Source organism: Geotrypetes seraphini, chromosome 6 (genome assembly GCF_902459505.1).
Source record: "Geotrypetes seraphini chromosome 6, aGeoSer1.1, whole genome shotgun sequence".
In the NCBI taxonomy this organism is placed as follows: Eukaryota; Metazoa; Chordata; class Amphibia; order Gymnophiona; family Dermophiidae; genus Geotrypetes; species Geotrypetes seraphini.
The window spans coordinates 69,451,123-69,466,821 of NC_047089.1; the positions used below are offsets into that span (position 1 = coordinate 69,451,123).

Genomic DNA, 15,699 nt, shown 5'->3' on the forward strand with positions numbered 1-15,699 from the left:
TGATGGACCATTAGTCCGACCCAGTAAGGCTATTTTTATGTTCTTATGATTTAATTTTGTCAGAAAAATTAAGGTTTCCCAAATAGCTGAAAATTGGGCAGGTACAGTTTAGAAAATAATTCATGAAAAGTTGGGCATGTCCAAGGTTAGTGCAAGATGGGTTCTGAGAATGCTTGACACGGTGTCAGATGGCCACGAAACTCCAGTGCTATCAGGTGAACTTGGAGATGCTCCGTGAAGATCAAGTGAATTTTTTTAATCGTTTGGTGACTGGAGATGAGACTTGAGTCTATCAAAGAGATCCTGAGTCCAAAATGGAGTCAATGTAGTCAAAAGACAAGTCATTCCCACCCCAAATAAGTTCAAGATAGAAAAATCAGCACACAAATTCATGGCAGCTGTCTTCTGGGATGATGAAGGACTTTTGCTTCTGTAGTTCATACCTCACAAGACAACCATAATTGAGGAGAGTTATGCCAACACAATGATCACTTTGCGGCAGTCAATCAAGGAGAAAAGACAAGGAAAACTCACTGCAGGCATGCGACTTCTTCACAACAATGCACTAGTGCACATGTCACAACAATCACAGGCTGCCATTCGAGAATGTGGGCTTCAGCAACTGAACCATCCATCCTACAGTCCTGACCTGGCTCCCTCGGATTATTTCCTGTTCTGAATTTTGAAGAACTCTCTCTGTAAACCACTGTGAACTTCATGGAGGTATTGGCGGTATATAAATAAAAATTGTATTGTATCTAGGAAGCTTTGACGTCCTGGTTTGAAGGTCTAGTAGAAGAATTCTTTTCAAAGGGATTAAAGTCATTGGAGGAAAAGTGGAAAAAGAGTTTGGAGCTATCAGGGGACTATATTGAAAAATAAAACAAAAATTTTTGGAAAACTCTTTTCTTTCCTTCCGAGATAGATAAATTATTGGACGCCCCTTTCAAATGTTCCTGCCTGGCTTTCAAGATCATTCACGGAATCCTGCCTCCTCTTATCCCACTGTCTTTCAACTCCTCCAGTCCCGACTCCACCAGAACCGCCCAAAGGCTTAAACTAGCCTTCCCCTCTCCACACGGCATCCACTATTCAGGCAAACTGGGAAAATCCCTTCTCTTCAAAATCACAGTTCTTTCGCTGCGGAACCTGAGCTCCCTTCAGTTATTCCGCAAACAACTGAAAACCTGGCTTTTCAGCAAATTGTAGCTCTATCCTTCCCCCCTTTCTCTCCCCCCTTCTACACATAAGTTCATGTAATCCTTTTTCTTCTTCTCTACCCACTATTTTAAGTTCTTGTAAACCGTGTCGAGCTCCATTCTCATGGAGATGATGCGGTATATAAACTTAAGGTTTAGATTAGATTAGATTAGATTAGAGTAGCTTAACGGTTAGCGCATTGAGCTGAGAATCAGGGGAACGCGGTTCAGTTTTAGTGGCTCCTTATGAACCTGGACCTTAATCCTTCACTGCCCCAGATACATTTATCCATATGCTTGTTCATTTACTGATATTTCAGGCATGCCTATGTTACTGTTAATTGCATTGCTTGATATTTTTGTAGTATTAGCATATGTTATGTCAATGAGATTTGCTTGTATGTATCACTAGATCATATTCACTACTGTATTGCACTTAAACACACTTACCATTACCTCAAGCTAGTGTTTCAAGCGTGATAGGCATTTTTCTTCCAATCAGCTTGAAAGAAGGGGGGGATGTAAGAGGTAGGCCCCTGTATATAGCTTTTACATACCACTGAATACATTTCTCCTTCAGAATTCAATGACAGTGTCTGAAGGAAGAAGGACCTTTGGCCTACTTCATCTCCTTAGAGGCCTTATATGTGGCTTACTGAATTGGTGCAATTTGGACTTGACACATCACGTTCTTTTGCCCAGAGTCTCTATCAAGGTTAAGGTACCCCTCTAATCACTGTGGTGCCTGAATGTTCTGGGTGCTACCAGAAAGGAGCCAAGGTTCCTAGAACTCCTCCTGAGGTGACGTTAAGGGAATATTTCTGGAGATGCACATGTCAAGAGGTCGGAACAGGAGGTGTGGAGAACATCTTGTTTTCCAAGATAAGCCCTGGGTCCAGAGTTTATAAAGATGCTTCCCCAGAAGTCCCAGTGGTTCCTGGCTACTGCTCTCCAAGAAGGGACCCCATGCTGCTGGTTTGTGTTCCTGAGGCCTGCTGGCTAATCAATGACATGGTTATGCCACTCGAGTGGAGCTGCTGCTCCTCAAGTATGAAGACAGAGACCTAAAGCTATAGCCAGATCCAGGCTGCAACTGTTCCAGTGTTCCTTTGCTCCTGCCACTGTTCCTGCCAAAGTTCCTGCTGCCTGAGAGAAACCTACCCCCTTCACTGAAGTGCTAGGCATCGCTCCAGAAATCCAGCATTGCCTAAGAGATTTCCTCTGTGACTGGGCTCCTCCTACCTGATTATGCCAGGCATCACTCCAGAAGCCAAGTATTGCCTGAGAGACATCTCTTCTGCACTAACAGGTCATATACAGCTCTTGTATATTCTGGGCTTAGGACAGGAGTCAGATTTTCATAGTTTAGAGGGAAATATGTTTTTATTTGGCTGTTTTGAAAGATCCAGAGAGTTGGGATTTTTTCAGATGACACATCTGGTCAGTATGCTGATCATTCTATATTGGTATGCGGATCACAGGACTCATAAGCTAAAAACCTACTTCTTTGATGCTACCTTCAACTCCTAACATGTACCATAAAACAACCTTCCCCTCCCTTGTTATCTTTTGTCTGTTTTTTTGCTTAGATTGTAAGCTCTTCGAGCAAGGACTCTCTCTTATATATACTGACTATCGTACAGCATTGCATACACCATGTAGCACTATAAAAATGCTTCCCAAGTAATTTATGAAGTAGTGAGTTATTGTATTCCCTAAGCATCCTAGCTTGTCTAGTGCGTAACTCCCATATCTAAATTGCACTATCTGGCCATTATAATTTGTCACTTGTTGTAGGAATTAATATTCTTTTTTTCTTATACACAGTCTAGTTTATTGCTTGTCAGGTATCCATTGCCTAGGAGGTTTGGATTTGGATCTATTTGAAGAATATAGCTAAAATATCATATTCCAGAGTGCTACCATATCAGAGATACTGTGTTCCCCTGTGCACTGATTTTCCAGGACCATGTAAGCAACCACTGGGACCACTAATACGCTTACCACTTTGGTTGCACTATAGAAAGGTGTTATATCAAGTGCATGACCCTTACCCTTACTCTTATTGATATTCAGAATGATTTAATAAAATAGGGAAGGCACTTGCCTAGTTAAATTATAATGAGATACCTGTCCCTGGAATTTTAGCAACAGGTAATTGGTAGTGCCACTGAAAATCCAGTGCAACTGTTGCAATACTGTCCAATTAGTGTTGGGGCAACACTGGGATTTACCTGGTTAACACAGATATTTCAGTCCACCTGCCGGGTGAAAACAATGTCCTAACTTTATCCAGGCACTTAGGCAGGTACTGGACTGAATATCACTGGTAACCGGATAAGTTCCAGTGGCCAGCTACAACTTGAATATTGAGTGCCAGTGCCTGAATTAGGTCAATAGCAGTCAGTGCCTTTAAATTTGCTTACTGCCATGAGATGAATATCATGGGGGGAGGGGGAGGGGAAAATTCCTTCTGCAGTTTCTAATATGGAGTGGAGGAGGAGTAGCCTCTGGTGGTTAGTGTAGTGGCCTGAGGCCTGGGAACTGGGTTTTATTTCCATTGCAGCTTCTTATGACTCTGGGCAAGTCACTTACTCCTCCATTGCCCCAGGTACAAAATAAGTGCCTGTATATAATATGTAAACCACTTTTGTTGTAACCACAGAAAGAGGGTATTAAGTCCCACCCCCTTTCCCCTATATGCGTTTCCCAATGATATACCTCAAAAATAATGTCTGTTCAAAAAGAGGAATCTTGTATATTGTTAAGTGCATCTTAGACACAATGTAATGAAGGTGTATCAGCTTGTTATGAGACTGCCATTTCTGTTTTATTCTATTTTTACCCCCAATTGTTTCTAGCAACAGATTCCTTATAGAACATGTGTAATTGCTACTAAAACATTAAATTAGATTAAATTAGATGTGTGTCTTTCTAGTTGCTCAGCAAATTTACTTCCCCCTTTATGAAGCCGCGTTAGTGTTTTTTATCGCCGGCCACGGCAGTAAAAGTTTCAACACTCATAGGAATTTTATGAGCATCAGAGCTTTTGCCACCTTGGCTGGTGATAAAAAATGCTAATGCGGCTTCATAAAAAGGGGGGGTTAGAGAAGTCATTTGGAAATGTCCTTTTATTTAGAATAATTTGCTATCTTCTTGAATTTGTGTCACCAGACAATGCATGCCCATTCTCAGTTCTGTATGAGTGGAGACCACACGTTAGAGGGAACTGAACATGCCATCCGTGACATTGCCAAAGAGGAAGCTGATGAATACTTTGTCATAGTTCTGAGTGATGCTAACCTTGAAAGATATGGAATCCAGCCATCGAGGTTCAAACAAGCCTTGACTATCAATCCTCAGGTTAATGCTTTTGCCATATTTATTGGATCTTTAGGAGATCAAGCAGAAAGGTAAGTGGATAATTGGAAGGGCAGTTCAAACTAACAGTTGTTTTATACTTAACAGGAACTTCTGGTGTGATAGAAACAGTCTTGAACCTATGGGTTGTGTACCTCTGATCGTGAGATCTAGTGTAGAAAGCCTCATTTACATTTTTCTGCTCCACTTCCACTCACTCTGGATTGTCCTATAATTCCTCAGTTTTCCTCTCTACATGCAGGATGGTAAGAGCCTATCTGTTCTGCTCATGTTTATTTTTATTTTCTGGTTTATCTGGTCGTAAGGCTTTTTGGTGCTGCAGAGGAGGATCCCTGTTATGGGACATCTCTGGCTGTGAGTAGACACAGACTCTGAGGGTAGAAGTCAATAGCCAAGATGCAGCCTGCTTTGCAGGGCACCTGTTTGGCCAGCCTGAATTAACAGTCTGGGAGTTCATAGACCATTTCCTTGGGAGCAAGGCTCACTCCAGGTTTTGTTTGCAAAGAGCTTGAGTGCAAGCTGAGTGGCCCCATGGCAGGTTTTCATCAGGTGTTGACTGTGTTTCCTTCACATAACTTTGCATGCGACTTCCAGTGGGGATTTGAGATCTCAGTATGGCTGGTGGGACTGAGAGGCAGTCTGAAGAAACAAGCTGTTTGGTTTTCCAGGTTTGTCTGAGGCAGAAGTCTGCTTTTTCAATCTGGCTGCAGTTTCAGCCTAGGCAGCTACCAGTACCTGCATGGCACAGTGAGTATAAACTGTAAAAGCTTATGACAGAAATTGGGGGGGGGGGTTTGAAGATTTCTGGGGTTAGGGACAGGGTTCCCCACTTCTAAAATCCCATTTCATGAATTTTTTGACCCTTTATTTAGCTCCCACAGGCTGTTTTTTGTGCCAAGATGGCTGCCATAGCAGCCATCTTGGATTTCCCAATTTTAGAATAAAAGCCTCTATTTGCCTCAAAACACTGAAGTCATTTTTGAATATCACTGGATTTATCCATCTGCCCTCCCCTGCTTTCCCTCTCCCCCCCCCACCACCACACACACAAAAAAATCTTAAGATTTATTTTAAGTTTGAGTGTTTCTTTCCTATCAAAATTATTGTAGTTTCATTCTTATTTTCTTTTTGTTTTAATATTGTAAACCACTTTGACCTGCCAGTTAGAGAAAGCGGTATAACAAGAATAAAGAATAATAATAATTTGGCTCAAAATCATCAGGCCAAGATAGTCAGATGTGTAATGGATGACTAGCTGAGGACCATCCTTGTTTCACAAGCCACATGGCACATCAGAGGGGGTAGGAGCCACTGGCTTAACCTCTAGTCCTTCTGGATTATAGGGCCCCAAGTGGCTCAAAGTCAAGGTCAAAAACCCTAGTTGGAGGAGAGAGCATGAGAAAAATAGATCCCAGAGTGGGAATTTGGAAAGGAGCCCTCCTTCTTGGCCCAACGTGATATCAGTAACTCTGCCCCTCTCACCCAGTATATCTGCCAGCCATATTCCTGTGTGGGGAGAGTGTGAGAACAAGGGGATGCCAGAGAGTGTGGGAGTTTGGAAAGGAGCCCTCCATCTTGGCCCAATGTGACATCAGTAACTCCGCCCTCTCTCACCCAGTATATCTGCCAGCCACACTTAGGCGTGCAGCTGTTGGGGCGTGACCTATTTTGTTTTTATCAAGTGAAATGGGGAAACACAGGGAATATATGAAGAAAGCAGTTGTTTCAACATCAGTGACTAAAGGTCTAATAGATAAACATTTGATGGGAGCCAGCCAGGTTGTAAGTACTCCTCCTTCCATCCCTCAAGAAGTTACTAGACTGAAAACTGCTAGTGAAGAGTTACATATCCAAATGAAGTCTTTTCAGTCTAATATTTTTTCAGCTATGAAAGATAGATTGTTTATGCATCACAAATTGGAAAATCAACTGTGTGCTAATAATCTGTGTTTTCTAAATTTTCCTACTACACCTTTATTATCAGCAGAGATACTGCTTAGAAAATATCTTAAAGAAATTTTAAATTTGGAAACATCTGAGTCAATTATATTTTAAAAAAAACTATGTACCTGCTTTTAGCACTAGCATTGACATCTGGAGGAAGAGAAGATGTTCAAGTTCAAGTTCAAATTTATTTGATAAATCGCCTATTAATAACATTCTAAGCGATGAACAATATTAAAATAAAGTAAAAGGTAACAAACATATGTTGGCCCAGCTATTGCAGCTGTGGATCTCACTTCTTTTCTAGAAGATACTCAGGATGTAATTTCTGCTCATTCAGCTTTGTTGGTAACTTTCTTATCAGAGAGAGATAAATTGCTTATTCTGAAGAATTACATAAAACATAAAAAAGATGTATTTTGTGGGCAGCCAATTCAAGTTTTTCCAGACATGACAAGAGCTACTCAGGAATGTAAGAAACAGTTCCTGGCCTTGAAAACCAGGGTTTGGGCTATTGGAGAAAGTTTTTTTCTTATGTTTTCCTTGTAGATGTATTTTGCATTATCAGGGAAAACAATTTATATTCTTTGATTATTCTCATATGGAGAAATTTCTACTGCACAATGAAAAAAAGGGTATATTAAATAAATATCTGTAGGGAGTATCCCACGCCTTCTTGAATTCAGACACAGTCTCTGTCTTCACTACTTCCTCCAAGAGACTGTTCTACAAATCTACCACCCTTTCTGTAAAAAAGTATTTCCTTAGATTACTCCTGAACCTCTTAACTTCATACTATGCCCTCTAATTTCAGAGCTTCCTTTCAAATGAAAGAGACTCGACTCATGCACATTTATGCTACGTAGGTATTTAAACATCTCTATCATATCTCCCCTCTCCTGCCTTTCCTCTAAAGTATACATATTGAGATCTTTAAGTTTGTCCCCATACGACTTATGACAAAGACCACACTCCATTTTATTAGCCTTCCTCTGGACCAACTCCATCCTTTTTATATCTTTTTGAAGGTGTGATCTCCAGAATTGTACACAATATTCTAAATGAGGTCTCACCAGAGACTTATACAGGGACATCAATACCTCCTTTTTCCTACTGGCAATACCTCTCCCTATGCAACCTAGCATCCTTCTAGCTTTTGCTGTCACCTTTTCAACCTGTTGGCCACCTTAAGAGCAGACCATTCTTCAAGCTTCACTAGGTCTTTCTTCATGTTATTCACCCCATCCAGGATGTCTGCCCTATTGCAGATTTTGGTATCATCCGCAAAGGAACAAATCTTACCTGACAGCCCTTCAGCAATATCGCTTATAAAAATGTTAAAAGGAACAGGCCCAAGAACAAAACCTTGAGGCATACTACTGGTAACATCCCTTTCCTCAGAGCGATCTCCATTAACCTCTATCCTCTGTCGTCTTCCACTCAACCAGTTCTTGACCCAGCCTGTCACTTTGGGGCCCATCCCTAGGGCACTCAGTTTATTTATTAGACGTCTGTGTGGAACATTGTCAAAGGCTTTGCTAAAATCTAAATACACCACATCTAGCGCATTCCCTCTACCCAATTCTCTGGTCACTCAGTCAAAGAAATTGATCAGATTTGTCTGATAAGACCTACCTGTAGTGAATCCATGTCGCCTCTGATCCTATAATCCACTGGACTGCAGAAACGTCACTATTCTCTGTTTTCAAGTTTCAAGTTTATTTAAAAATTTTATATACCGCCCAATCGGTCTTCTTCCTGCTGTTTCTTCTCTAGGATTGACCTTCTGCTTTAATATGAACTGAGGAATTACAGAACAACCCAGAGTGAGGGGAGGCGGAGCAGAAAAATGTAAATGAGGCAGTCTACACCAGATCTCAAGATTAGAAGTACACAGCTCACAGGTTTAAGATTGATGTTCCTATCTACTAGAAAGAAGATTATCAAGGTAAGTACCTAAGCTTCTCATGTCATTATAATTAAAGTGCATATTTCCAAATCCCACTAAGTCCATATTAGTTGCATTGGATAGAGTATTTTGGAAATAAGCTCTTCAATTTTAAATTGTTTATTTGGAGGACAGCTGTATGACTTTGATTTTGTATGCATCTTTCTATAGTCTAACCTGGCAATAATACCAAGTTGTTAATTTTTGACATTTTTTAAAAATGCTAAAACGTATGATGCTGGATGACAATCCAATTTCATCCTATCAATTAAACCATATCATTAATAGCAAAAATATTTAAAATAGCTTATAATGTGAACACATATCATATCTGGGGACTTAGATTACACTGAGATTCATCCCTGTATTCCCTGTCAAACATATATATGGCTCTTCCCCCTTTCTAACTTACAGCAACCTAACATTCCCCTTTTCCTCCCCAGTGTTCTATCTCCCCATCTCCTACCATATTCTAACCTTCCTACCTTCCAAGTTAAATCTGATGTGACTGCTGTGAGCCATTTTATCCACCCATTCATCCAACCTAAACAACCAAAGTTGCACCTCCTTCAAGCAATGCCATCAACTTCCAGTCTGATGGTCGGCAGTATATCTTCAGATTCCAATGTATCTTCAGATACCAGTAATTTCCTACAAATACAGAGTCTCCATGGGAATTCCAGAGTTTAGCACACACAAATCATGTATTTTATAAAAGGAATTCTTAAATAGCTACAATGTGTTGCTTCAAATATGTACTTTTCAGTGACCAGTTTTAAAAATCATTTTTATTAAGAAACATCTAGGTGCAAACGCTAAAATTACTATACAATTTTGATTTATCTAAGATCTTTTATACAAACATATATCAAATTATAATATTTAAAGTAGGACTGATCAATTAATGCATAATTAACACATTAATTGTTTAACAGCGACAAAAAATTTAAAGAGATTAACAAGTCTGACTGACAGCACTTCCTATCAACTCCACCGAAAGTGAAGTCAGGCCGAAGAAGACGTTGGAATAATGTTTTACTGCTTCTTCTATGCCATTGCTGCCACCACCCACCCCTGGAATGCTGTTGCTGTCACCACCCACCCCTGGAGAACTGCCTTGCCACCGTTGCCCACCCATGGAGAGTTGCCTTGCTGCTGCCGCCCACTCCTGGAAAGCTGCCTTGCTGCTGCTGCCCACCCCCAGAGAGCTGCTTTACTGCCACCACCCACTCCTGGAGAGCTGCCATTGCTGCCACCATCCACGCCTGGAGCTGCCTTTCTGCCACTGCCATTGCCATCACTACCCACCCCTGGAGAACTGCCACTGCCCATCCCCAGAGAGCTGCTTTCTGCCATTGCCACCGCCACTGCCTGCCATGGTCCACTATAGCTCCTCCCTCCCACTAACCTTTTCTAGCCTGCTGGCAGTGCTAGCGATTAAAGCAAAGCTCGCTATCTCCAGTCTCTCTCAATCTCTTCAGTCCTTACTGCACCGAAAAAGGAAGTTACATCAGCTTTTCCAATATAAGCAGGTATTGAAGAGATTGCGAGAGGCTGTGGAACAGGCGAGCTTGCCGGCAGTGCTCTGCTTTAATCACTAGCGTTGCTAGCAGGCTAATAAAGGTTAGAGGGAGGGATGGAGAACAACCAACCCAACATGAACCTGGGGGGGAAGAGGGAGGAAGGAGAGAGATACAGAAATCTGACCATGCAAGGAGAGATGAGGTGGGATGAGGGATGGCGGAATTAGACATACCCAACCATAGAGGAGAGAAATACCCATGGAGGGAGGCGAGAGAGACCTAACCATGGAGGGAGGGAAGGAGAGAGAAAGAGAGGGAGACCCAACCAGGGTGGGAGAAAGGATAGAGAGAGGGAGACCCAACCACGGAAGGAGGGACGAGAGAGAGGGAGACCAGAAGGAGAAAAGAAGAGGGTAGGATCACAGGAAGATTTGCTGGGAGAAAGGTGCAGACGGGGGAGATAGGGTGATGTTTGAGAGGTCCAGTTTCTGGAAATGGGGTGGAAAAAAACAAGGGAAATGTTGACAGGAGGGAAGGAGAAAAATGGTGAGCACAAAGTGGTGGGCAGAGGGAGGGGAGGGAGATGATGTTGTCCTTGGATGAGAAGAGACAGAAATTAGACAGATTTGAAAAGGAGAAAGAAAAGTTGATCATGAAAGATGGATATAGGACAGTAAGTAAAGAGGAGAAAAAAAGAAAGAGTAATAGAACACAGAGAAGCAGAACTAGAGATGTGGAACAATTAGAAAGATAAAATCACCAGACAACAAAAGTAAGATAAATAATTTTATTTTTAGTTTAGTAAGGAGGGTAATGGGATTTGAAATACCACCTTTCTATGGGACAACTGAATTGAAATGTGTCAGTTTTGAGAATTTATGTTTCTATGTATATATTGCAATATACAGGAGGAAATTTGAGGGGGCGCTTTATGCGACTAATCGCATGATTAAAAATTTTAATTGTGCAATTAAAATTTTAATCAATGTACAGCCCTAATTTAAAGTGATCAAACTACAATTTGCACTCATGTATATAGCAGAGAATAATTTTGAGAGGTGAAGAGAAAATTCATTTCCTTTAAACATCTATTACTTACCACTACTGATTCTTGCCCAAATGGTCCAGCTTACATGTTCTTGCATGCATATATGGCCCTTTGTGCTTATTACAGACAGAGGACTAGATTCTGTAAAGGCCCCCAAATTTGATCAAAGCAATATTAATAATGAATACCAAACAACACCTTTTTTGAACTGATATAAAATTCACAAGTGCTTTTTTGTTAGTGCTCAGAGATCTTGAACATTGAAACCGTGTGTGGGTTACACCCACCGTAAACTATCTCTCTTCTCAATCATTGCACTTGTTTGTCAGTATACACAAAGAATTTTACTTATATGTTTAAATTTTATATGTCTTATATGTTTAAATTTGATGAATGAATAGCACTTAACTGTCTGCCGGGTTCTGACACATTTCACAAAGAAATGCTGCTTCAGAAAACCCTCTTGAAAGCTTTCAATAATCTCTCAACCAGAAGTTAGTCTCATGTTAGTTTTCAGAAGTAACCATTACTAACATGAGACCAACATCCGGTTGAGAGATTATTGAAACCTTTCAAGAGGGTTCTCTGAAGCAGCAGTTATTTGCGAAACGCATCAGTGCCACATTATGAGCACCAAATATAGAATCCAGAAGACAATCTACAAACAATCTGATCAGTCTGTGAGATGGGATAGTAAGAATACTGGAGTTTGGCCTGAGCTATGAATAGATGAGAAGTGTAAATAACCAGGAGCAGGTTTAAGTTGGACTTTGTAGTTTGTGACAGATAGATAATAAGGAATAAGGGGTGATAAAAGTTGGAAAGCTACACTGTACTGCACACAACATCCGATTTCTGCCTGCTCAATACATACACATCATTGCAATCTTTTTAAATTTTGAAAACAAAGATAAGTTTTAAAAAACCCACATAAACAGCTATTATACCAGTAATATAGCTTTGGGCAACTCTTGAGACCAGGCACATACAGATGGATTCTATTTTCACATTTATGCAAAGAGTTTCTGTCAGCTCTGTGCACCCTCAAACTGAGTAATTTCATCTGTAGTAAAGGCTCATTTTGTCACCAGTGTCCTAACCTAAACAGAGATTTTCACACAGCTGAACAAGCAGCAGTCATAAATGAATAGCTGAAAGAGTGAATGGGGTACTATAGAAACAGACCAGCTGTGTTCTTGCAATGGCCTCTGTGACATAACTGCTTTCAGTGTTTCCTGCCATTGCTGGTTTTCCCAAGGCTTTCAAGTGACAGCAGAGTGAATGACATACACATCCACTAGGGACTGAAAAGTAAAACTTTCCTTTCTCAAGCAGCTGTAAAGACCCTTTGAGTGACATCATTTGAAATGGTAATTTCGGTCTCTCACTCTCCCTTTTTCTTCTCTTGTTTTGGACCCTAGGCTTCAGAGGACTCTGCCAGCAGGCCGATCTTTTGTTGCTATGGATACCAAGGAAATCCCCCAGATTTTGCAGCAGATCTTCACATCCACCTTGTTGTCTAATGCCTAAGAAATGACTTTTATGAACTAGTTGGACACGCAACTACCTATTATACAGAATATGAATGGGAGATAGAATAATCAATTGTCATAATAAAGTAATTTGCTGTGTTGCAAATGTGAACAGTAAAACCAGCTGTCGGCTTTCATAGAAATTCCAGTACAAATTTTGTTTCTAATTTCATGTACAGTAATGGCTTCTATACATTTTTCTGATATGTCAGACTAATTAATAAATTTAGTCAATCAACTGGAAAGCTCTTAATTTTGAGAAGAAAAGAAGAAATATTTGCCTCAGAAGTCCCATTATAGAGGATGTACAATATATTCTACCTGATTTTTTTTCTGAGTTAAGTAATTTGTCAGAGAATTTGAAACAACAGCTTAAATTTATTGATGGGAAGTATTATTTTGCTGTGATTTTATTTAAAAAGAAATATATACAGTTTTATAGTCACCAGACTTTATTAACTAAACTAAAACTAAACTAAATCTTAGGTTAGTATACCGCACCATCTCCACAAGCGTGGAGCTTGGCACGGTTTACAGGGTTAGGTTGAAAAGGAGCTACAATGAAGGGTTATAGGAAAGGAGCTAGGAAGATAAAGAGGGACAGGGTACCAAAGAGCGGGAGGTGTTAGATTTTTGAAAAGAGCCAAGTTTTCAGGTGTTTGCGGAAGGATTGGAGGGAGCTTGAAATTCTGAGCGGGGATGTGATCTTCCATGTGGTGTAGAGAGGTTTGATCTGATTTGAGCTGATTTTTGCATCGTGTTTAGAACTGAAAAGTTAAAAAAAAAAAAAAAGATGCAGGCTTCCCTCCCCAAGATCCTTTTCATACCATTCATTTCAATTTTTCATTACTGAATGCTTGAAACCCTGGATACCATAGTAGCCTAGAACTCTGTAGAAGCTGCAGTTATCAGATCTTAGATTAAAGATATACATGTCTTCCATCGCAGCCCTTGTCTTTTATAATTCATGGAGCCCAGCATGGACATGTACCAAAGTGTACTGTCACTTTAAAACTTTAGCACTGTTCATACCACTTCTGGACGTGTGCCTTCCTGCTTGACATTGGCTTGCAGGATCTTCAGTTCTTTGTTTTCCATGGAGCGAAGAAGTTGTATTTACAAACACTTCTTTTTGCGGTAAATTTTTTCACTTTAGGTGCCTTCCCGTACCATTTTTTTCTTCATATTTTTTTCTCTTTTATATTTAATTTAATTTTCTCTTCAATATTTGTATTTTCTTTTTTCGGGCTTTCCAACCTCCAACGCAGCCAGGAGCTTTGGCTCCTTTTCGAGTATAGTTCTACTCGACATCCCCTATGATTGAGTCCTTTGATTTAGCATTGGCGGTCTTCCCATCAATGCCCCTGACACCCAGCGGATTCAAGAAGTGTACTTGATATAACGAGACAATTTCAGGTTCAGACCCTCACAACTGGCATGTGCGGTGTCATGGTCCTGAGCATCGGGACATAATTTCTGTAGTCATATGCTCTAAGGCTCATCAAATTCAGTTTAAAAAGCTTTTTGGGTCTACCTCTATCATGTTTGCAGATCCGTTAGCCCAAATACCTCCTCCATTGACGCTGAGACCAGCATCTTTCTCTCAACCACCAGTTTACAGAGGGGGCTTTGGCTCTTCTGCATGTCGGACCTTAGAGGACCTCTGAAAAAAATTTAAGAAGCATTAGTACTCACCTTCTAGATGGACTTCTACCTCACCAACTTCAATTCTTCAGAAGCATCAATGGTCAGAGCTCTCTCCATCATTACAGATGCTTTCCCGGCTGGATGTCCTGCATCTAATTCCCTGATGCCTCAACATCAACCTGAGCCAACATTACCTTTGCCTACATTGGTACTGGCACCTTCCCTGCAAGACCAGATTAAAGTTATATTGCAGGGCACTGCTTCCCTCAACACAGCATGCCTCAGCCGCACCCCAGCCTGACATACTATAGCCAGATGCTGCTTTGCAGGATGTTGATCTTCATGACAACGTCGTGATTCAACACCTCAACATTTAGCTACATTCAAGTATCGAACATCCACAACTTGACATCAAGACTCTCCCTAATGTCATTCATCTCATGCCTCCTCGTCCAGGCATTCTCCTTTCAACGCTCTTCATCTCCATTGAGGCACTCTTGACTAGTGTTGTCCGATTCACTTTGATTTGTTTTCTAAAAATATCTGACTCTCCAATTCAGTGACTCCTGACATACCTCTGGATCTCCTAAAGCAGCAGCAGCAGCAATGGCAGCAACGGCAGTGTCTGGCCAGCAGAGGCAGCACTCTGAACAAGCTGCTCCTGACCTGCCTCACCAGGGCTTTTCCTCTGATGATGTGGCAAAGGGAAGCCCTGGCGGGGCATACCGTGAGCAATCTGTTCATTGCACTGCCTCTGTCAACTGGCCACTGCTGCTGCTATTTTAGGAGGCCCAAAGTGGGGGGGGTCAGTCAGGAGGTGCTGCACAGGGGAATAGGAAAGATGGAAAACTGCTGCTGCACAGGGAGATGGGAGGGAGGGATGAAAAGCTGCTGCATAGGGGGATGGGAGGGATGAAAAGCTGCTGCACAGGGGAATGGGAGGGATGAAAAGCTGCTACATAGTAATAAAAGGGAGGAAAGCTGCTGCACAAGGGGGGAAGCTGATGAACATGGGGGGGAAGAGAGGAGAGACTTGGGCATGAGCTGGAGAAGAGGAAGGAAGAAATGCAACAGAAGTAGAAAAGGGTGAAAGGGAGAAGTCCTGCATATAGTGGAGAGGAAGGAGGGAGAAATGTTAGACATAGGCTGAAGGGCAAGGATAGATGTAGCATGGGGAGAAAGAGAGAAATGTTGCACATGATCATTTAGGGGAAGAAGAGAGAGATGCTGCATATAGGGGAATAGAAAGGTTTGACCCAGGGCACAAGGCAGGGAGAGAGAGAGAGAGAGATGGTAGTCAGTGGGAAAGAAAGAGAAATGTTGGATATGGCAGTAGAAGAGAAGGTACAAAGATAGAAGATGGATGGTGAGCATGAAAAAAAGAAGAATGTCAAATGGGCAGGAGACTCTGGCAAGCGAGTTAACAGAAGACAGAAACCAGAGCCTGGGACCAATATGATTTGAATAATAAAATGAC

At 41.3% G+C, this 15,699-nt stretch overlaps 1 protein-coding gene across 1 annotated transcript in view; it reads left to right on the forward strand.

The window, feature by feature from the left end:
* VWA8 (von Willebrand factor A domain containing 8) overlaps positions 1-12,813 on the forward strand; it is a 428,432-nt gene extending 415,619 nt beyond the window's left edge. Inside the window, exons 44-45 of the mRNA XM_033948297.1 lie at positions 4,374-4,612; positions 12,465-12,813. Coding sequence (XP_033804188.1) covers positions 4,374-4,612; positions 12,465-12,573 — 348 coding nt within the window. The 3' untranslated portion in view covers positions 12,574-12,813. The remainder of the gene's footprint in view (positions 1-4,373; positions 4,613-12,464) is intronic.
* Positions 12,814-15,699: the final 2,886 nt, after the last annotated feature.